This window comes from Dendrobates tinctorius, unplaced genomic scaffold (genome assembly GCF_039654945.1).
Source record: "Dendrobates tinctorius isolate UK_male_01 unplaced genomic scaffold, ASM3965494v1 ptg000134l, whole genome shotgun sequence".
In the NCBI taxonomy this organism is placed as follows: Eukaryota; Metazoa; Chordata; class Amphibia; order Anura; family Dendrobatidae; genus Dendrobates; species Dendrobates tinctorius.
Window position 1 is genome coordinate 13472456 of NW_027361802.1, and position 22269 is coordinate 13494724.

The 22269-nt window shown below is 50.0% G+C and overlaps 2 protein-coding genes across 3 annotated transcripts in view; one reads left to right on the top strand and one right to left on the bottom strand.

Annotated features, from left to right (window-relative positions):
• The window catches only part of ABHD17B (abhydrolase domain containing 17B, depalmitoylase), a 50412-nt gene extending 32526 nt beyond the window's left edge, over window positions 1–17886 (bottom strand). Inside the window, exon 1 of the mRNA XM_073543732.1 lies at window positions 17470–17886. The gene's annotated coding sequence lies outside the window, so the exon portion shown is untranslated. The remainder of the gene's footprint in view (window positions 1–17469) is intronic.
• A 155-nt stretch (window positions 17887–18041) lies between these two features.
• CUNH9orf85 (chromosome unknown C9orf85 homolog) overlaps window positions 18042–22269 on the top strand; it is a 41582-nt gene continuing 37354 nt past the window's right edge. The window contains exons 1-2 of one of the 2 annotated variants that reach the window (XR_012220017.1): window positions 18042–18289; window positions 20721–20827. Coding sequence is in view for 1 of the 2 variants with exons in the window: in XM_073543733.1 (XP_073399834.1) it covers window positions 18188–18289; window positions 20721–20827 (209 nt within the window). In the remaining variant the exon portion in view is untranslated. The remainder of the gene's footprint in view (window positions 18290–20720; window positions 20828–22269) is intronic. The other variant, XM_073543733.1, reaches the window with a different exon arrangement.

Sequence of the window (22269 nt, forward strand, 5' to 3'; positions counted from 1 at the left end):
ATGTCTGAATATATAGGAGGCTAATGCTTAGATTTTTTTTGTGCTCTCTCTTCTCGTTAATCAAACTAAATTGAGACAGCAGGACCCAATAAAATGTTGTGGTCAAATAAACATGTATAAGGTGAAGGGTATATAAAATCTTTGTCTTTTCAGCAGTGGATTCGCCATGTGAGGACAAACCCCAAGGGCATCAGCCGTATACTGTGTCACACAGTTTCCAGGACTGTCCTAGTCACCTAAACAGACTATGCAGACGTCCATGTGAGTGTCGCAAAAATGTCATTCAGATGCATGGGATGGATTTGTCATGTGTGACATCCGGTTAGGAAATCAGGCTGGTGCTGGTGGGAAACTCGGGAGGCAGGTGTTCAAGACGCGCGCTGCCATTAATGCTGTCGGTATTGGCAATTTACTCCTACCGTGGCAGATGCACTACTTATAAATATGTCCCCAGCACAGATTTATTACATTTGTAAATTAAAATCAGCCTTCATTGACCTTAGCAGCCAATCACAGCAGAGCTTTTATTTCTACAGATAAATATAAAAATGAAATCTGTGCTTGGACTGGTTGTGATTAAAAAGAACAGTTACACAAAGTCCCCCTGTTTGGCCCGCATGTTAGTAATACGTAAAGTAAAACCAGCTTTATTTCCATGATCACAAAACACAAAAAAATACACCCCACAGGAGAATACGTTTCTCAGAGTTGGTGACTATTGCATTGAGAATGCCTGCTCCGTGAAGCCCCCAAGCAATGGGGAATTAAAGTAGAAATCAATGAATCCAGCTTTGATCTCAGCAATAGTTAATATGAGGGGTGGGCCTAACTCTGCAGACAACTGGTTACCATGACCACGAAGGATCCAGTTTTATTGTTTGTTATCCACTGCACCAAATACCACAGGCGGAAAACTAGAAAATACCTTAAACGTGTCTTAAGACTGCATTCTTCTCTGCACACTGGGGGAACCTTGGTAAGAGCTATAGCTCTGAAATCTAGTGAACACTTCCAATATGGCATACATGGAAAGAATGTAGAGGACCCCAAGCGCCACACGCAGGCATGCCAAAGAGGACCCCAAGCGCCACACGCAGGCATGCCAAAGAGGACCCCAAGCGCCACACGCAGGCATGCCAAAGAGGACCCCAAGCGCCACACGCAGGCATGCCAAAGAGGACCCCAAGCGCCACACGCAGGCATGCCAAAGAGGACCCCAAGCGCCACACGCAGGCATGCCAAAGAGGACCCCAAGCGCCACACGCAGGCAGGCCAAAGAGGACCCCAAGCGCCACACGCAGGCAGGCCAAAGAGGACCCCAAGCGCCACACGCAGGCAGGCCAAAGAGGACCCCAAGCGCCACACGCAGGCAGGCCAAAGAGGACCCCAAGCGCCACACGCAGGCAGGCCAAAGAGGACCCCAAGCGCCACACGCAGGCAGGCCAAAGAGGACCCCAAGCGCCACACGCACGCCAAAGAGGACCCCAAGCGCCACACGCAGGCCAAAGAGGACCCCAAGCGCCACGCAGGCCAAAGAGGACCCCAAGCGCCACGCAGGCCAAAGAGGACCCCAAGCGCCACACGCACGCCAAAGAGGACCCCAAGCGCCACACGCACGCCAAAGAGGACCCCAAGCGCCACACGCACGCCAAAGAGGACCCCAAGCGCCACGCAGGCCAAAGAGGACCCCAAGCGCCACGCAGGCCAAAGAGGACCCCAAGCGCCACACGCACGCCAAAGAGGACCCCAAGCGCCACACGCACGCCAAAGAGGACCCCAAGCGCCACACGCACGCCAAAGAGGACCCCAAGCGCCACACGCACGCCAAAGAGGACCCCAAGCGCCACACGCACGCCAAAGAGGACCCCAAGCGCCACACGCACGCCAAAGAGGACCCCAAGCGCCACACGCACGCCAAAGAGGACCCCAAGCGCCACACGCACGCCAAAGAGGACCCCAAGCGCCACACGCACGCCAAAGAGGACCCCAAGCGCCACGCAGGCCAAAGAGGACCCCAAGCGCCACGCAGGCCAAAGAGGACCCCAAGCGCCACGCAGGCCAAAGAGGACCCCAAGCGCCACGCAGGCCAAAGAGGACCCCAAGCGCCACGCAGGCCAAAGAGGACCCCAAGCGCCACGCAGGCCAAAGAGGACCCCAAGCGCCACGCAGGCCAAAGAGGACCCCAAGCGCCACGCAGGCCAAAGAGGACCCCAAGCGCCACGCGCATGCAGGCCAAAGAGGACCCCAAGCGCCACGCGCACGCATGCCAAAGAGGACCCAAGCGCCACGCGCACGCATGCCAAAGAGGACCCAAGCGCCACACACATGTGCCAAACAGGAAATACAGCTTCTAAACAGAGCAAAACAAGGCCCAATCAGAATATGCTTTCTGGGCTAAATCTTAACACCAATGACACACAGATCTTTGGAAGTATCCAGGGTGAGCTTGTCATTGATATATACAGAACATAAAAAGATTGCAGACAGTGGCCATAATACTTAAAGTCTATAAAAGGGGAAGCCACAGCAAGGCAACAGTGCTATACGGTTTACTTTTGAAATCTCTACCTCTTAAAGATTGTGCCTCATAGCCACTTGTCTTGTTCTGCTATCAAGAACATTCTGCTGTGTAGGACTTCAAAGCGCTCAGACAGGTCTTCGGTTTAGAGCAATCTTGAGTGCCAAGTGATACTAGAGAACCGATTTCAGGCATATAGTAGTAAGCCCATACTATTCGCTTTACTAAGCTGGTGTCACAGTGAGAGTAACTGGAGAGACACAGACACTTGGAATTGTATGAAAACCTTCAGGGCCTTAGCTACCAATAAATGACAAGACCTGCACAATAACATTTTTCAGGAGTGTCATGTTTTCAGTAAATAGTGATTGGTTTTACAATAAAACAAGGCAGAATTACCGGCAGCGTGAATGTGCCACTGCCGGGAATTATATTAGACTCCCTTCATCCAGCAGACCAAAGGCCTCTTTATATTATGTATATTTTGGCAAGGCCTTCAGATTGTCTGAGGTCCTGTTTACATCACATTTGAGCCATCTGTGGGGACACATAAGGAATATTTCTCAAGTTCTACCTTCCTCAGAAGGCTGTACAGGGGTAATAGGTTCACTTCTATGAAGGGATTAGAGCAACATACCTCTGAGAAGTCTTGGGGGCCCCCCCACTCCATGCCACATGTAGAGTTTCTCAACAATTCGTGCTATACGAAATTCACATAGACCCTGAATATATACGACTGCCTTGTGTACGACAAGCTAGGGCAACTTGCACAACTAGTGTCTCGATGAAAGGACAACTCAAAGTTCACTTTATAATACAACAGAAACCATCACCCTTATAACAGCGTAATAAAACGAATCAGTACACAGTTGTAAGCCTGCCAGGAGGTGGTAGTATAATTACTGACAATGTGTTGGACCCCTTGGCCATTGTTCACACCAGTCACTGATATGTATCAGGATTTCTGCAACTTTCTGATCCAAGACTTCCCATGATTATGTGTTGAAGAAAACTGAATAACCCACTTTGAAAAATAGGAACTTGTCCCAGGTTTTTGGCCCACCATCTCCCCCACATGTCATTGTGCCAACAACACACAGGAGAGCAATTTTGCTTTTTGAGTCAAGAACCAATGTGGCCAATGCCACAGTTCAGGTCCTTGTAGGTTAGCTGCAGTGATCTCGTCTAGTGAACTGCATCCAAGCACTTCTCACCAGATTGTACTGTATACGCCAGCAGACACTGCACTCAGTGACTGGTTGCAGTCCTGTCAACATAACGTCACCGCTACAGCCAATCAACAAAGACGGGCCAGTGCCGGGGACTGCACTGGGACCAGGGAGGGCAAGTACAGCTCTTATTTTATCCCCATACATCACTAAGGATATGTGCTAAGGTTAGCTGAATTGGGACAACCCCTTTAAACAAAGCAGCATAAAAAGACACGCTGGCCCCAATTCTCCAGAAAATTTACCTTTACAGCTTATTGATGCCTGCTATGCATATGGCAGAGCACCGGCTCAGCAGTTTAACCTTTATATCCCTACTTTTGCTTGTAAGGGCAAGAAACTAGCTAACAATCTTCAAAAGGTGTTTATTGAAAGCCAAGATCAAAGCACTAATAAACCTCTGTGGGCTGGAAGCTGTGCAAGTGCTGGTACTGCACTACAGGCCAACGCTGGCTGTCTCTGTAGCATCGGGTGTACATTACACTGCAGATCAATGAATGCCAAGTCTGCATTGTGCAGAGCGGCTTACAGAGGGGCTCAGTGACCCTCCTGCAGCCACCTGGTGCCTCACTAGGAAGAGACAAGGGATCCACACCGTATGCAGGGCCGGAATGCCATGACGCAGAATTACCCAGGGCTGTGGAGTCAGTCGTGGAGTCGGAGCTCATTTTGGTGGAGTCGGTATAAAATGGTCCGACTCCGAAAATATATAATAAATTGGGTACAGTAGTTCAATGCAGAATGTGCTGAATATTTTTTCATAGGAATTTGGGACAGTTATGAAATGTCCTATAAATGGCTGTTCTATTCCTGATCTAAGGCTACATTCACACACAGCGTTTTTGCTGCGTTTTTTGAGGATACGTTTTTCAGCTGCAAAAGCAGATCAGCTTTTTAAAAAACCGCATCATCTGAAAGGTTTTTGAGCTCATAGATAAGGTTTTCAATAGCAAAAGCAGATTAGAAATCTGCTCTATCCATTTATCCATATCTGTCTATCCATATCTTATCTGTACCAAAAAGAATGAAAACCGGGTAGCACACAGACTAACTTTTTTTTTTTTTTAGCACCAGTCAGGTACACCTCATGGCTGCCCAAAAGGACGCCCAGGACAGGCATTGCTCGTCTTCAGTAACACAACAGCATCAATTGATAGTTGGAATAAATAGACTGCATTCACATCTTAAGGTGCAGGCTTTATCTTCAAGTGTAGGGGTGTGCAGTATGAGATTCTGCCCCCCCCCCCCCCCCCCAGTTTTGATCCTGGCTAAAACTGTTTCTTATAGATATGGCGAACCCTCAGGTAACCCTAAGTGAAGGTCAATGGACACAGGTGGCTGAATTGAAGGAGTTGCTTAATCACCTATTTACCGTGACTAAAAAATTACAAGCTGAGGATTTAACTTCTGGCATTTTCACAAGGGAGTGGAAGAACTTGCTATTTTGCCTGTCCCAAAGAGGAGATTTAATCGCAGATGGCATTTCTGCTTCAATGAAACGGAGAGAGAGACAGCTATTGGAAAATAAAATTTTTCTGGCAGCTGTTTATGTGGACCCAAGTCATCGTATATTGCTTGATGATCAACAGCTTACTAAAGGAAAAGAAGCTCTGACTGAGGTAGCATTTAGGATGAGTGGCCTACAGGAGAACTGCCAGGCGCAAGAGGACTTGGGTCTGACAGTGCTAATGTTTCCATATCTTCATCCTCATCAGATGAGGAGTTTGACTTTGACAAGTATTTGGATGATATGGAGCAGGCAAAGCGTTGCTGCAAGGAAAAAGATTTCACTGCGTCTCCTATAGCAAGCAGATAGACCATATTTCAGCAAAATGTTTCACTTGCTCTCAAAGAAAAATTCAACCGTTCATCAAAACTGACTGTGCATGAGGCAATTCCTTTATACTTGGAAATTGTTAGAGATGTTGCCCATGTGGTTACGGCTTTGCCTCCAAACCAAGATAGTGTAGAGAGGTTGTTCTCTGGCCTTAAAATTATTAGGTCAGATTTTAGGTCATCTATGAAGGAGGATCTGATGGACGCAATTCTATTTCTTAGAACAAATTCATAGACTGCACAAATGTAATTTAGTATGTTTTTGTTGAAAACTGTTTTTTACCACTTACATAGTTTAAATATATATATATATATATATATATATATATATATATATATATATATATATATATATATATATATATATACATATATATATATATATATATACACACATACATACATACACACACACACACAGTATATATAATCGATATTACATAGTGTATTACATAGTTACAATTTATTACAGTTTGTGTTCTAAAGTTGTATTCCAATAAATATATATTATGTTCTATCTAAATATCTTGATTATTGTATCATAAAAATGATTAAATATCTGATGCTCACATTGTACTACAATACATTTTTCACTTAAATATAAGCAATATATATTGGAGTCGGAGTCGTGGAGTCGGAATTAGTGGAAGGGAAATTGAGGAGTCGGAGTCGCAGGTTTGGCTTACCGACTCCACAGCCCTGGCATTACCAGCGCGTTACTATTATAAGCCTATGTAGTGCTGCAAGAAGAGATACCGCAACCGTCTAAAAATTAACTATGGATCATATGGGACGGGATGAAGAGCAAATAAGACACCAAAAGCCCTGATCCAATTACATGTCAGCCGTGTTTAGGGACTGCACACCAGATTAGCCACACTGAAATAATCCCTCACAGAAGATGCCGCGGTCAAGGATAGACACCGGCCAAACGCTTCATTCATATGGCCAAATTATTTGCAGTGGTACAAGCCACACACCGATAGATCTTATACATACAGGAAATTACCCAAAAGTGCCTTCGCTTCATATGGGAACCATACAGAAATATAATACATACTAGTCTGGTGATCACCACAGGAGCTCAGCCATGTTGCCTCACCCCCAAGTATCTGGCCATGAGGTAACCACCAGCAGCAGAGGGCACAGCAGGGAGGCTTATCTGCACAGTGAGAAACTACAGCTAGGCCCCACCTCCTTGGCCAAGTCAGCAGCTGATAAGTATTAACCCTGTGTTCTCTGAAGGTCTTGTTACAGGAATGATTATTTTCAGGATCATACAGAAGACATGGCATCCAATATTCCTTACCATAAACCTTGACTCCTAGGCTTAGCACTCGTATAATCTGACAATGCCCAATTTATAGTGTTTGCCAATTGGAATGACCGTTTCAGTGACTCAATTAGGCGGTTTACTTCTCACAGGGGGGATGGGAGAACCAACAGCATTTACTTGAATAGAGTAGCAAGGTGAAAAAAAATTATATTAAATCCTGGGGAATCTAAACCTATAGTGCAGCAATGGTGTGACCACGTTCTAGGTAACCCTACAACAGGAAAGGGCACTTAGATAACATCATAGAGAGTTCCCCTAGTAGTGGTCTGTTCAACTTTGGGTGCCATGTTGAGGACACAACACACCTCGGTAGGTGTACGTTAATGGTCCTGCTGCCCTGTCCCGTACGTGCAAAGTGGAGGCCTTATCTTCGAAGATCAGGGATAGAAATCTGTGGTGTTGGCGAAATAAAAAAAGCTTAGCCGAAGAATGCAGAAACACTGTTGGCTTTATTCAGGATGTTTGACATCTACGCGTTTCAGGGCTGGACATACCCTTCACGTCCTAGCAGCGCAGGTATATAGATCTGCTCTCTGCAGCACAGCATAGCCACCAAGTATGAAATAGTGGCCTACAGGAGTCCAGGATCGGTAGGGCAGAAGCTAACGCAACACTGCGATGTTCCTAATCATGTCCTGCAGAGCAATGAGCGCTAACCAACTGTACCATCCTACAGTGATAAAACAAGAGGTCAGTCTGTCAGAAGTGTCAGTGTCAAACATCCCACATAAAGCAATTACGGTAGTGTTTCTACAAACGCATTTTGCCTGCCACACAGCCATAAATCTATTACCTACCTATGAAGGCTTCTATTCCCTGATTGTAGAACCCAAGAATGCGGAAACAATCACAAGTAATGGTCACAGGCAGCAGATGGACAGAATCATATATACTTGAGGAGCCAGTTAGACTACAAATTGTATTTTCCAAGAAACAGCATAAGACGTATCAAGACCGCAACAGAAATCAAGAGTGCCAGGGGCAAATGTCTTGCAGCAATGGCTACTTGGATTTCCCCAGCCATTCTGGTGGCTCAAGTCGTTATAAACTAAACACATGCTGGGAGCTGTAGTGTAACCGCTGAAGAACCACAGGGTTAAAGCCACTGTGGTGTCCCATGTGTCCATTTTCACCGTCAGTGTGTCAGTGCTTTTCACAGGAGAAGTTACAAAGCTTCTCCCATTCTGTGCCATGTTAAATATGGACAGCACCCTGAGGTCATCTGTATGCTATACAAGTGACACTGAAGAATAAAAAAAAAAAAATTACATGAAGAGTTCTGCATGGACAACAGGTCCATGAAAAACATGGAGAGGTGAACAAAAGCATAGATAAAGGTCACAACACGCATGTGTGAATAATGCCTTACCCAGCCTCCCTGGGTCCAGGCGCAGAGTTTCCCTGTGTCTCGTGTTAGCATTGCTGATGTAATGCAGACAATGCTGCAGCTTGAACTCCAATGAATCCATGAACTCAGCAGGTCTGGTCAGCAGTGGCAGAAACTAAGTACTGGACCCGGGAAGGGAGAGGAAAGCAGAGTTTATGTAAAAAAAAAAAACCCACACAAAATGAGTGTGGAAAAGACTCTGGAAAAGTTTCTGAAAGTGGACAACCCCTTACGAATGGTATACTGCTGCATTGGTTCACATCACATTTCACAGTGATGGGAAGGTCTTCAAGGTACTTCTATATCTTCCTATACACTACTCCTACTACATAAATGGCCACAGATACAGTTAGCACTGCAGTCTAACATCTTTTCCCACTGATGTATGGGGAGGGAGGACGCTTACAAGTCAGCTGATGAGTGTGTATGGGCACCCAATAGTACACATCGGGAGGAGAGAAGGAGCAGGCATGTGGTTCTGCAGTAGGCCTGATCATGTGTTCCCAATATACTGCTGGAAGGAGCGAGGAGAAATACTAGTCAGCGAAGCAAGCGGACAACCATCTGGTGTACGGTCATCAGAAAATAAAGGGATTAGTGCGGTCCTGAGGGGATATGGCCTAGAAGCTCCGCAAGTAAACACCGTCAGAGAAAGAACTGGGAGAAAGTAACTGAATCATCCCCAGTCAACACACTGCAGCGCACTGACTCAGGTACAGGCTCCGCTGAATGGAGTAAAGGCTGCACCTGTTTTCCTGAGGGGAAATCTGAGCATCACAAGAAAGTGTGCCATTACTCAGGGTCATTTACTGTACATCACTGAAATGACTAATAAGTAGGTAACGGCAATAGTTCTGGCCTGATCACACTGAAGGAATAAAGGCTGCACTACACATCTGCCATGGCAATGGCCTTTTTCGATTAAGGAAGTTCTCTGGGAATAGAAAACTAATGCGAATGTCAAATAAAAGCCCCAAAAAACGGGTGCAGTCTTGTTAAGTCCATCCATCCAAAATTAGGACGTGCCAGTGAGCATGTGCAGTAGGGAGCTCAGCTACTGTGACCTGGAGGTAGCTCGATATTACATGGTATAGGCATCTCCAGGTCATTACAGCAGAGCTCCCTACTGCACATGCTCCCTGGCCTGTCCTGTGACCTGGAGGTAGCTCGATATTACATGGTATAGGCATCTCCAGGTCATTACAGCAGAGCTCCCTACTGCACATGCTCCCTGGCCTGTCCTGTGACCTGGAGGTAGCACAATATTACATGGTAAAGGCATCTCCAGGTCATCACAGAGGAGCTCCCTACTGCACATGCTCCCTGGCCTGTCCTGTGACCTGGAGGTAGCACAATATTACATAGTATAGGCATCTCCAGGTCATCACAGAGGAGCTCCCTACTGCACATGCTCACTGGCCTGTCCTGTGACCTGGAGGTAGCACAATATTACATGGTATAGGCATCTCCAGGTCATCACAGAGGAGATCCCTACTGCACATGCTCACTGGCCTGTCCTGTGACCTGGAGGTAGCACAATATTACATGGTATAGGCATCTCCAGGTCACCACAGCATAGCTCCCTACTGCACATGCTCACTGGCCTGTCCTGTGACCTGGAGGCAGCACAATATTACATGGTATAGGCATCTCCAGGTCACCGCAGCATAGCTCCATACTGCACATGCTCCCTGGCCTGTCCTGTGACCTGGAGGTAGCACAATATTACATGGTATAGGCATCTCCAGGTCATTACAGCAGAGCTCCCTACTGCACATGCTCCCTGGCCTGTCCTGTGACCTGGAGGTAGCACAATATTACATGGTATAGGCATCTCCAGGTCACCACAGCATAGCTCCCTACTGCACATGCTCACTGGACTGTCCTGTGACCTGGAGGTAGCACAATATTACATGGTATAGGCACCTCCAGGTCATTACAGCGGAGCTCCATACTGCACATGCTCACTGGCCTGTCCTGTGACCTGGAGGTAGCACAATATTACATGGTATAGGCATCTCCAGGTCATCACAGCGGAGCTCCCTACTGCACATGCTCACTGGCCTGTCCTGTGACCTGGAGGTAGCACAATATTACATGGTATAGGCATCTCCAGGTCACCGCAGCATAGCTCCATACTGCACATGCTCCCTGGCCTGTCCTGTGACCTGGAGGTAGCTCGATATTACATGGTATAGGCATCTCCAGGTCATTACAGCAGAGCTCCCTACTGCACATGCTCCCTGGCCTGTCCTGTGACCTGGAGGTAGCACAATATTACATGGTATAGGCACCTCCAGGTCATTACAGCGGAGCTCCATACTGCACATGCTCCCTGGCCTGTCCTGTGACCTGGAGGTAGCACAATATTACATGGTATAGGCACCTCCAGGTCATTACAGCGGAGCTCCCTACTGCACATGCTCACTGGCCTGTCCTGTGACCTGGAGGTAGCACAATATTACATGGTATAGGCACCTCCAGGTCATTACAGCATAGCTCCCTACTGCACATGCTCACTGGCCTGTCCTGTGACATGGAGGTAGCACAATATTACATGGTATAGGCATCTCCAGGTCACCACAGCATAGCTCCCTACTGCACATGCTCACTGGCCTGTCCTGTGACCTGGAGGTAGCACAATATTACATGGTATAGGCATCTCCAGGTCATCACAGCGGAGCTCCCTACAGCACATGCTCCCTGGCCTGTCCTGTGACATGGAGGTAGCACAATATTACATGGTATAGGCATCTCCAGGTCACCACAGCAGAGCTCCCTACTGCACATGCTCACTGGCCTGTCCTGTGACCTGGAGGTAGCACAATATTACATGGTATAGGCATCTCCATGTCATTACAGCAGAGCTCCCTACTGCACATTCTCCCTGGCCCGTCCTGTGACCTGGAGGTAGCACAATATTACATAGTATAGGCATCTCCAGGTCATCACAGAGGAGCTCCCAACAGCACATGCTCCCTGGCCTGTCCTGTAACCTGGAGGTAGCACAATATTACATGGTATAGGCATCTCCATGTCATTACAGCAGAGCTCCCTACTGCACATTCTCCCTGGCCTGTCCTGTGACCTGGAGGTAGCACAATATTACATAGTATAGGCATCTCCAGGTCATCACAGAGGAGCTCCCTACTGCACATGCTCACTGGCCTGTCCTGTGACCTGGAGGTAGCACAATATTACATGGTATAGGCATCTCCAGGTCATCACAGCGGAGCTCCCTACAGCACATGCTCCCTGGCCTGTCCTGTAACCTGGAGGTAGCACAATATTACATGGTATAGGCATCTCCATGTCATTACAGCAGAGCTCCCTACTGCACATTCTCCCTGGCCTGTCCTGTGACCTGGAGGTAGCACAATATTACATAGTATAGGCATCTCCAGGTCATCACAGAGGAGCTCCCTACTGCACATGCTCACTGGCCTGTCCTGTGACCTGGAGGTAGCACAATATTACATGGTATTGGCATCTCCAGGTCATCACAGCGGAGCTCCCTACTGCACATGCTCACTGGCCTGTCCTGTGACCTGGAGGTAGCTCGATATTACATGGTATTGGCATCTCCAGGTCACCGCAGCGGAGCTCCCTACTGCACATGCTGAGTGGCCTGTCCTGTGACCTCGAGGTAGCACAATATTACATGGTATAGGCATCTCCAGGTCATCACAGAGGAGCTCCCTACTGCACATGCTCACTGGCCTGTCCTGTGACCTGGAGGTAGCACAATATTACATGGTATTGGCATCTCCAGGTCATCACAGCGGAGCTCCCTACTGCACATGCTCACTGGCCTGTCCTGTGACCTGGAGGTAGCTCGATATTACATGGTATTGGCATCTCCAGGTCACCGCAGCGGAGCTCCCTACTGCACATGCTGAGTGGCCTGTCCTGTGACCTCGAGGTAGCACAATATTACATGGTATAGGCATCTCCAGGTCATCACAGAGGAGCTCCCTACTGCACATGCTCACTGGCCTGTCCTGTGACCTGGAGGTAGCACAATATTACATGGTATTGGCATCTCCAGGTCATCACAGCGGAGCTCCCTACTGCACATGCTCACTGGCCTGTCCTGTGACCTGGAGGTAGCTCGATATTACATGGTATTGGCATCTCCAGGTCACCGCAGCGGAGCTCCCTACTGCACATGCTGAGTGGCCTGTCCTGTGACCTCGAGGTAGCACAATATTACATGGTATAGGCATCTCCAGGTCATCACAGAGGAGCTCCCTACTGCACATGCTCCCTGGCCTGTCCTGTGACATGGAGGTAGCACAATATTACATGGTATAGGCATCTCCAGGTCATCACAGCAGAGCTCCCTACAGCACATGCTCCCTGGCCTGTCCTGTAACCTGGAGGTAGCACAATATTACATGGTATAGGCATCTCCATGTCATTACAGCAGAGCTCCCTACTGCACATTCTCCCTGGCCTGTCCTGTGACCTGGAGGTAGCACAATATTACATAGTATAGGCATCTCCAGGTCATCACAGAGGAGCTCCCTACTGCACATGCTCACTGGCCTGTCCTGTGACCTGGAGGTAGCTCGATATTACATGGTATTGGCATCTCCAGGTCATTACAGCGGAGCTCCCTACTGCACATGCTCCCTGGCCTGTCCTGTGACCTGGAGGTAGCACAATATTACATAGTATAGGCATCTCCAGGTCATCACAGAGGAGCTCCCTACTGCACATGCTCACTGGCCTGTCCTGTGACCTGGAGGTAGCTCGATATTACATGGTATTGGCATCTCCAGGTCACCGCAGCGGAGCTCCCTACTGCACATGCTGAGTGGCCTGTCCTGTGACCTGGAGGTAGCTCGATATTACATGGTATAGGCATCTCCAGGTCATTACAGCGGAGCTCCCTACTGCACATGCTCCCTGGCCTGTCCTGTGACCTGGAGGTAGCACAATATTACATAGTATAGGCATCTCCAGGTCATCACAGAGGAGCTCCCTACTGCACATGCTCACTGGCCTGTCCTGTGACCTGGAGGTAGCTCGATATTACATGGTATTGGCATCTCCAGGTCACCGCAGCGGAGCTCCCTACTGCACATGCTGAGTGGCCTGTCCTGTGACCTGGAGGTAGCTCGATATTACATGGTATAGGCATCTCCAGGTCATCACAGCGGAGCTCCCTACAGCACATGCTCCCTGGCCTGTCCTGTAACCTGGAGGTAGCACAATATTACATGGTATAGGCATCTCCATGTCATTACAGCAGAGCTCCCTACTGCACATTCTCCCTGGCCTGTCCTGTGACCTGGAGGTAGCACAATATTACATAGTATAGGCATCTCCAGGTCATTACAGCGGAGCTCCCTACTGCACATGCTCACTGGCCTGTCCTGTGACCTGGAGGTAGCTCGATATTACATGGTATTGGCATCTCCAGGTCACCGCAGCGGAGCTCCCTACTGCACATGCTGAGTGGCCTGTCCTGTGACCTGGAGGTAGCACAATATTACATGGTATAGGCATCTCCAGGTCATCACAGAGGAGCTCCCTACTGCACATGCTCCCTGGCCTGTCCTGTGACCTGGAGGTAGCACAATATTACATGGTATAGGCATCTCCAGGTCATCACAGCGGAGCTCCCTACAGCATATGCTCCCTGGCCTGTCCTGTAACCTGGAGGTAGCACAATATTACATGGTATAGGCATCTCCATGTCATTACAGCAGAGCTCCCTACTGCACATTCTCCCTGGCCTGTCCTGTGACATGGAGGTAGCACAATATTACATAGTATAGGCATCTCCAGGTCATTACAGCGGAGCTCCCTACTGCACATTCTCCCTGGCCTGTCCTGTGACATGGAGGTAGCACAATATTACATGGTATAGGCACCTCCAGGTCATTACAGCGGAGCTCCCTACTGCACATGCTCACTGGCCTGTCCTGTGACCTGGAGGAAGCACAATATTACATGGTATAGGCATCTCCAGGTCATCACAGCGGAGCTCCCTACAGCATATGCTCCCTGGCCTGTCCTGTAACCTGGAGGTAGCACAATATTACATGGTATAGGCATCTCCATGTCATTACAGCAGAGCTCCCTACTGCACATTCTCCCTGGCCTGTCCTGTGACATGGAGGTAGCACAATATTACATAGTATAGGCATCTCCAGGTCATTACAGCGGAGCTCCCTACTGCACATGCTCACTGGCCTGTCCTGTGACCTGGAGGTAGCACAATATTACATGGTATAGGCATCTCCATGTCATTACAGCAGAGCTCCCTACTGCACATTCTCCCTGGCCTGTCCTGTGACATGGAGGTAGCACAATATTACATAGTATAGGCATCTCCAGGTCATTACAGCGGAGCTCCCTACTGCACATGCTCACTGGCCTGTCCTGTGACCTGGAGGTAGCACAATATTACATAGTATAGGCATCTCCAGGTCATTACAGCGGAGCTCCCTACTGCACATGCTCACTGGCCTGTCCTGTGACCTGGAGGTAGCTCGATATTACATGGTATTGGCATCTCCAGGTCACCGCAGCGGAGCTCCCTACTGCACATGCTGAGTGGCCTGTCCTGTGACCTGGAGGTAGCACAATATTACATGGTATAGGCATCTCCAGGTCATCACAGAGGAGCTCCCTACTGCACATGCTCCCTGGCCTGTCCTGTGACCTGGAGGTAGCTCGATATTACATGATATAGGCATAAGACCATTGTGATGTACTAACTAGGAGATCCATTTATTCCTCTATTCATGGAGAGCTCTAACATCAGATAGAGGGTTACTGGTTAGAAAACTGCACATAGTATTTGCAGGACAATTGGGTGAGCTCTGGCACTGCCACACGGAGGATGCTCCCGGTGACGTGCCAATACAGGGTCTCCTGGCCCCATCTCTGCACTACTACCGGGCTGTGTCAGCCACTGGGCCACAACTAAAGGGGAATCATTAGAAATGCCCTTCTCTATGGTGTGCGGCATCCCACTACGGCATGGATAACAGGCATACAATAGTTCTTACACATCCGTACAGCAGACATTCTAGGAAGCCATTAGTGACATTCCCAAGCACGCCACAATCCTCAGCCTATGTCAGCAGCGTCACATGGCAGCTGCCTACAGTCATGTGACCTCAGGAATTCCAGACCCTGGCCTTTAACTGTAGAGCATGTCCTACAAGATGTGCTCCAGACATGAGGGTGGATCAGCCTGTGCCCACCCAGTCCGCCCCCTCATCCCAATCCATGGATACTAATACCAGAGGCTCCAGGGGGGGAGGGGGGCGACATACTTCAGAGCTGAGGGACATGCTGGGAAGAAAACAAGGGACTTTAATCCCAGCTAATCCATGCATTGTTTTACGTAATCTGTGCTGGAATGGGGAAATCCCTATGTGTGGTGCGAAGGGTTAAGAGCGCTGCACAATTAGAGGCTGGCAGTGACTTGTAATCGCCCTGTAGAATAGACGTTGGCGTGACCTGAAGGAACCTCAAAGAAACGCAGAGCTTCACTGGCGAGGTGCCATTGGTCACACGGGGGTAACCCAATTTCTGCAGTGCCCGGTGAAATTCCCCTACTGAGGCACAGATCCTACAGGAACCATGCTGTATGCACACACTTTACATGACAAAGAGCACTCTGGTGAGACCCTCTCTGCTGATCATTCCCAGGACTAGGAGCGGGGGAGGGGAGAATACAAAGGAGCCATCTGGGGATACTAGGATCAAGGCACAGGCTGAGCCAGGGGAACAAACACTGTCTCCGCTGCCCAGGGTCACAATACCAGCCATTGTGTCTGGCACTGCAGAAAAGCCTGCCTTATACCAGGAGATACAGGGCATACATGGCAGATACACAGGGCATGGCTGCAGATCCCAGGCCGCTGTATACATGTCAGATACACAGGGCATGGCTGCAGATCCCAGGCCGCTGTATACATGTCAGATACACAGGGCATGGCTGCAGATCCCAGGCCGCTGTATACATGGCAGATACATAGGGCATGGCTGCAGATCCCGGGCCGCTGTATACATGGCAGATACACAGGGCATGGCTGCAGATCCCAGGCCGCTGTATACATGGCAGATACACAGGGCATGCCTGCAGATCCCGGGCCACCGTATACATGGCAGATACATAGGGCATGCTTGCAGATCCTGGGCCGCCATATACATGGCAGATACATAGGGCATGCCTACAGATCCCAGGCTGCCATATACACGACAGATACACAGGGCATGCCTGCAGATCCCGGGCCGCCATATACACGGCAGATACACAGGGCATGCCTGCAGATCCCGGGCCGCTGTATACATGGCAGATACACAGGGCATGCCTGCAGATCCCGGGCAACCATATACATGGCAGATACAAAGGGCATGCCTGCAGATCCCAGGCAACCATATACATGGCAGATACAAAGGGCATGCCTGCAGATCCCAGGCCGCTGTATACATGGCAGATACACAGGGCATGGCTGCAGATCCCGGGCCGCTGTATACATGGCAGATACATAGGGCATGCCTGCAGATCCCGGGCCACCATATACATGGCAGATACATAGGGCATGCCTGCAGATCCTGGGCCGCCATATACATGGCAGATACATAGGGCATGCCTGCAGATCCTGGGCCGTCATATACACGGCAGATACACAGGGCATGCCTGCAGATCCTGGGCCGCCATATACATGGCAGATACATAGGGCATGCCTGCAGATCCTGGGCCGTCATATACACGGCAGATACACAGGGCATGCCTGCAGATCCTGGGCCGCCATATACATGGCAGATACACAGGGCATGCCTGCAGATTGCATGCCCCAACATACATGGCAACTACCCAATATCTTATTACCGGTCTTGCTCCAGAGGGACCCGCTGTGGTCATTAGATTCTATAGCACCAGCACTGGAAGGCGCTGCGGTATATGTTGGCTGCCAATAGTCACCTGATGGGAGACCATGATCTACGGGACTTGGCTGATAACAGGGAGCAGTAGCGCCACCTATAATCTGGGATGACTGGTGATAAAGTTCGGAGCCAGCTTCCAGGTGGCATGCAAGCGCCATCACCAGATCGGGGGCCCCGCGGCGTATGACGGGGGCTCTCAGCAGGCATCATCGCCGGACATCACCACTAGGGGCAGCACAATACTGACCTGCTGAGTGCGGAGACAGCGGCGCTGGTGCGATCACGGCTGAGGCCTGTACTCCGCTCACGGGGTCTGTGTGACGTCACAACCTTAAATGACGTCACTGCTGTCTTCCTTGTAGCTCGCCGCTATGCGTCATACCCCGAATGCTGGAGCTCTGCCGCTGACATACGAGCTTCTGTCCGTCCCGCCGGCGCCGCAGGTCAACAAGGCTCGGTGTGCTGTGCCGCCCGCAAGGTGCCAGCTGCAGTGAGACGTGTTCCCCTCCGGAGCGAGGACAGCAGCAGCCCCGCTATTTCCCGCACAGGCGCTGCCGCAACGAAGCACACGGGACTCCGCACTGATAACAGCAAAGACACAGCACTGTGTGACCCGGGGGGAGTGCGGGGAGGAGTCCCCAAGCGCTGCTGATACCTCTGCTATTATTGGTGGGCGGGGCACTAGCGCCTGTCTTGGCCAATAAGACCGTGAGAAACGTGGCTACGTCACAGGATGAATCCAACCAATGAGATTATTAGTGTTCTGTCGTGTCACCCAATCATAAAGCGCCCTGACTGTGATAGTTTGCTGAAACAGGCTCCATGCTGAGGAGGCGGGCTCATCGTCACATGACGGACAGGCGTCTAGTCCAATAGTATAGCGCTCACAAGTGAGTGACCAGCCAGTAACGGAGTGTTCCATGGGAACCGTGACTACGGCATCCTGAGTGGGACAGTCCTTCAGCATGAGTTCTCAGAGGGGAAATGTGCAGCGCTCCCGGCCGCAGAAACACCGGAACGTGACGGTTTTCAAGAACGACAAGTATGATAGCAGCTCCAAGACCAAGGTGGGAGGCGCACCACAGTGCATGACCAAGGCTACCCACCGGAGCTCTGCTCCGTACCCCACGCCTCCCCCCGCGGGCTCTGCTCCGTACCCCACGCCTCCCCCCGCGGGGCTCTGCTCCGTACCCCACGCCTCCCCCCGCGGGGCTCTGCTCCGTACCCCACGCCTCCCCCCGCGGGGCTCTGCTCCGTACCCCACGCCTCCCCCCGCGGGGATCTTCTCCGTGCCCCACGCCTCCCCCCGCGGGGCTCTGCTCCGTACCCCACGCCTCCCCCCGCGGGGCTCTGCTCCGTACCCCACGCCTCCCCCCGCGGGGCTCTGCTCCGTACCCCACGCCTCCCCCCGCGGGGCTCTTCTCCGTGCCCCACGCCTCCCCCCCGCGGGGCTCTTCTCCGTGCCCCACGCCTCCCCCCCGCGGGGCTCTTCTCCGTGCCCCACGCCTCCCCCCCGCGGGGCTCTTCTCCGTGCCCCACGCCTCCCCCCCGCGGGGCTCTTCTCCGTGCCCCACGCCTCCCCCCCGCGGGGCTCTTCTCCGTGCCCCACGCCTCCCCCCCGCGGGGCTCTTCTCCGTGCCCCACGCCTCCCCCCCGCGGGGCTCTTCTCCGTGCCCCACGCCTCCCCCCCGCGGGGCTCTGCTCCGTGCCCCACTCCTCCTCCCCCCCCCGCGGGGCTCTGCTCCGTGCCCCACTCCTCCCCCCCCGCGGGGCTCTGCTCCGTGCCCCACTCCTCCCCCCCCGCGGGGCTCTGCTCCGTGCCCCACTCCAGCCTACAGGGCTCTCCGCGGGCCTCTGCTCATTAGCCCCCGCTTCCACTCCATACCAGAGGCCTGGAGAAAATTTTCTTGGACAATACTGTGGACCCAATAAAGGGACGATGATCTTGGAAAAATACCTTAACAATCTGTGAATCACATAAGAGCCAGACTCTATCTGCTCCAGAGTCGCTGACAGCTCAGTCCACCAGAGCCGTCTGTCTCCTGGGCCGAGAGGCCTAGTGCCTCCATGGAGCAGATCTGCAGAGCCGCCCCCTGGTCCTCAGTCCATACTTTCTCAAAGCTTTATGGGATATATTTGATGTCACATAGAGATTTAGCCTTTGGAAGGAAAGTCAGGCAGTCGTCCCTCCCTAGCATTAATCTTTGCTTCTCTGGTGCTGTTGTGGAGGGGATGGGAGTAAATAGAATTACACTTACTAGTAAATCGGTGCCCTCCACGGCAGTATGGGTAGTTTCCCTCCCTTTTTGTTCTTCTATGATTTTTTTCTTGGTGTTAATAAATACAGGGGGAACCCACACCGGTTTTTTTTTTTTAATGATTTACATCGAGAGCACCGACTGATGAATACTCCAGCAGCGCCTACTCTCGCTGTTATTAGAGGTAGCAGAAGTCTGATGATGGGATCAGTAGTCCCATCTGCTGACACCAGTGACCGGAGAGTAAACTTTATACATTCCCACTTTGTGTTTTGACAGCGTGGGAACTGCGGCTGTCTGACCGGCGGTGATGATTTTACCGCCGATCAGAAGCTGTGTTTGCCGCACTGTTATATGCATGACTATGCACGATCTCCAAGAGCTGTTACTACGCGGGCAGCGGCATCTTGGAGGAGAAAATTTTTTTTCTTCTCCAGCAAGATGGCGACACCTGCACAATAGCAGCTATTGTATCACCTCTATACACACCAATAGCTGCTACTGCGCAAGTGCCATTTTCAAATGGATTTATTTTTTTTTGGTACTTGCTCAGTAACATCAAGAGTAGTTATTACTAGGACACTAAACATGCGATTATGCTGCAGCGCAGGTGACACGCGGCACCTGCCTGCAGAAGGATTTATTTTTCTTCAGTATGTACAGGCATTCATTATGTAACTAAGGGTCAGGTCAGTGAGGGATCAGTGACCTGTCAGCAGTCTGCATCATGAATACCTAATCAGAGCACCACATGAAGACCCCCCACAGGCCGGCCCAAGCACAGGCTTATCATTAACTTTATCTGAAAATAAAGATTAAACAACAACCACAAGAGGGATATCATCATCCCAGGGATCATTGTAATCAGTATAATGGCGCCGACCTGACTCTGCCTGTAGGTTACTGTGCACAATCCTGCTGACTGGTTCCCTTTAAGTGCATTCTCAGTGTTCACCCTATTCGTTGTTTGTTGGTAAGTTATTAGGTGTGAGTAACCTACCAGTTCCTATCCCATGAAGGTGTTTCTGAACTAAATATAGATACATGAGGCTTATCGTTGGTATTTCACTTGTATTATGTAGTGGTATGGCCAATATTTGCTTATCCGGATCAGTAAACCATACCTGTGCCAGCACTAGACCTGAGTGTGTTTGATTTGCAGCTGAAAGTCCTATATTTTGATAGCTAGATGTATTATTTTTCCTTATGTGTATTGACCTGTATATTTTTTGTGTTTTAGAAGATAAACTGCAAACAACATGATGGCGTGTGCCAGCGCTGCAAAGATGTGTTGGAATGGCGTGTGAAATTCAGCAAGTACAAGCCATTGTCTCAGCCTAAGAAGTGGTGAGTGACAGCAGTGTGCTACAAAGCTGCTGCGGTGCCAGGGAGTGTACACGCTTTCCACAAGCTTCCTGGTAATGCCTTTGGGAAAACTCCAATGAGTTTAGAAAACAATAAAGCTTTTATCTGAAATCTGACACTTCTTCCATCAAGCGCGTGCCTGCCACATTAGTACTATATATAAGACCATTCTTGAAAGAGAGCCATCTTTTAAAAGAGGCAACGATGTAACTTAAAGAAGCACTCCCAACAGCACCACTTGTTTTTTTTCCTAAACCTGTTTTAAATATATACAGTAAGTTGTGTAGTGTAGATGCAGTAATACCATACTCTCCTATCGCTGGATTTGATCTCCAGTCCTCTTAAGTGTCATGGCGACTTTTCCAGCTCCGTGGATCACACTGGGTCATGGCAACTCTTCCAGCTCAATGGATTGCACTGGGTCATGGGGACTTTTCCAGCTCAATGGATCACACTGGGTCATGGCGACTGTTCCAGCTCAATGGATCATACTGGGTCATGGTGGTTATTCCAGCTCAATGGATCACACTGGGTCATGGTGGCTATTCCAGCTCAATGGATCACACTGGGTCATGGTGGCTATTCCAGCTCAATGGATCACACTGGGTCATGGTGGCTATTCCAGCTCAATGGATCACACTGGGTCATGGCGACTGTTCCAGCTCAATGGATCATACTGGGTCATGGTGGTTATTCCAGCTCAATGGATCACACTGGGTCATGGCGGCTAGTCCAGCTCAATGGATCACATTGGCGTCCATGTGTGAGCCACAAGTTGCTTTTATAATATGTCTATGGAACATCAGCTCAATAGGTTTATATTGTAAAAGTGACTTCTAGCTCACACATAGACCCCAACGTGATATGGCAAGTTGGAATAGACATCATGTGATGGATGACCGAAGCAGCGCTGTGAACTGGGGAAGACTGAAATCAGTGAGTATATTACTGCACTTGTGCTACACGATATATAGATTTACACAGCTTTAGGTAATAAAAAGTTTGGTGGGAGTCCTTCTGTGTCTGATCCACACTGGCTTTATGATCTCAGCCTGGTATGTTTGACTCTGAAATGCTGCAGCGTTTCAAAGAAAAATATACTAGAAATAGCTGCCAGGGGTCGAGCCACACATGCGAATAGTCAGAAAGATGGGTCACCACACATGCAGAAAGAGAACCGTCACTACAGGGGAACGTATAGGAGAAGTCTCCAGATACCCGCCTGTCCAGCTAGTGTCCCGTGCATCGTGGTCCCCACGCGGTTTTTAGTAAGTAAGTTTTTCTCTGAAATTTTGCAGCCAGCGCTGTGGAGTCGGTGAGCCATACCTCCGACTCCTCAATTTTCCTGACTCCAGCTCCACAGCACGGCCTCACTACTGAGCATGTACATAAAGTGCAGCACAGATTCATCTCCGCTACAGCTC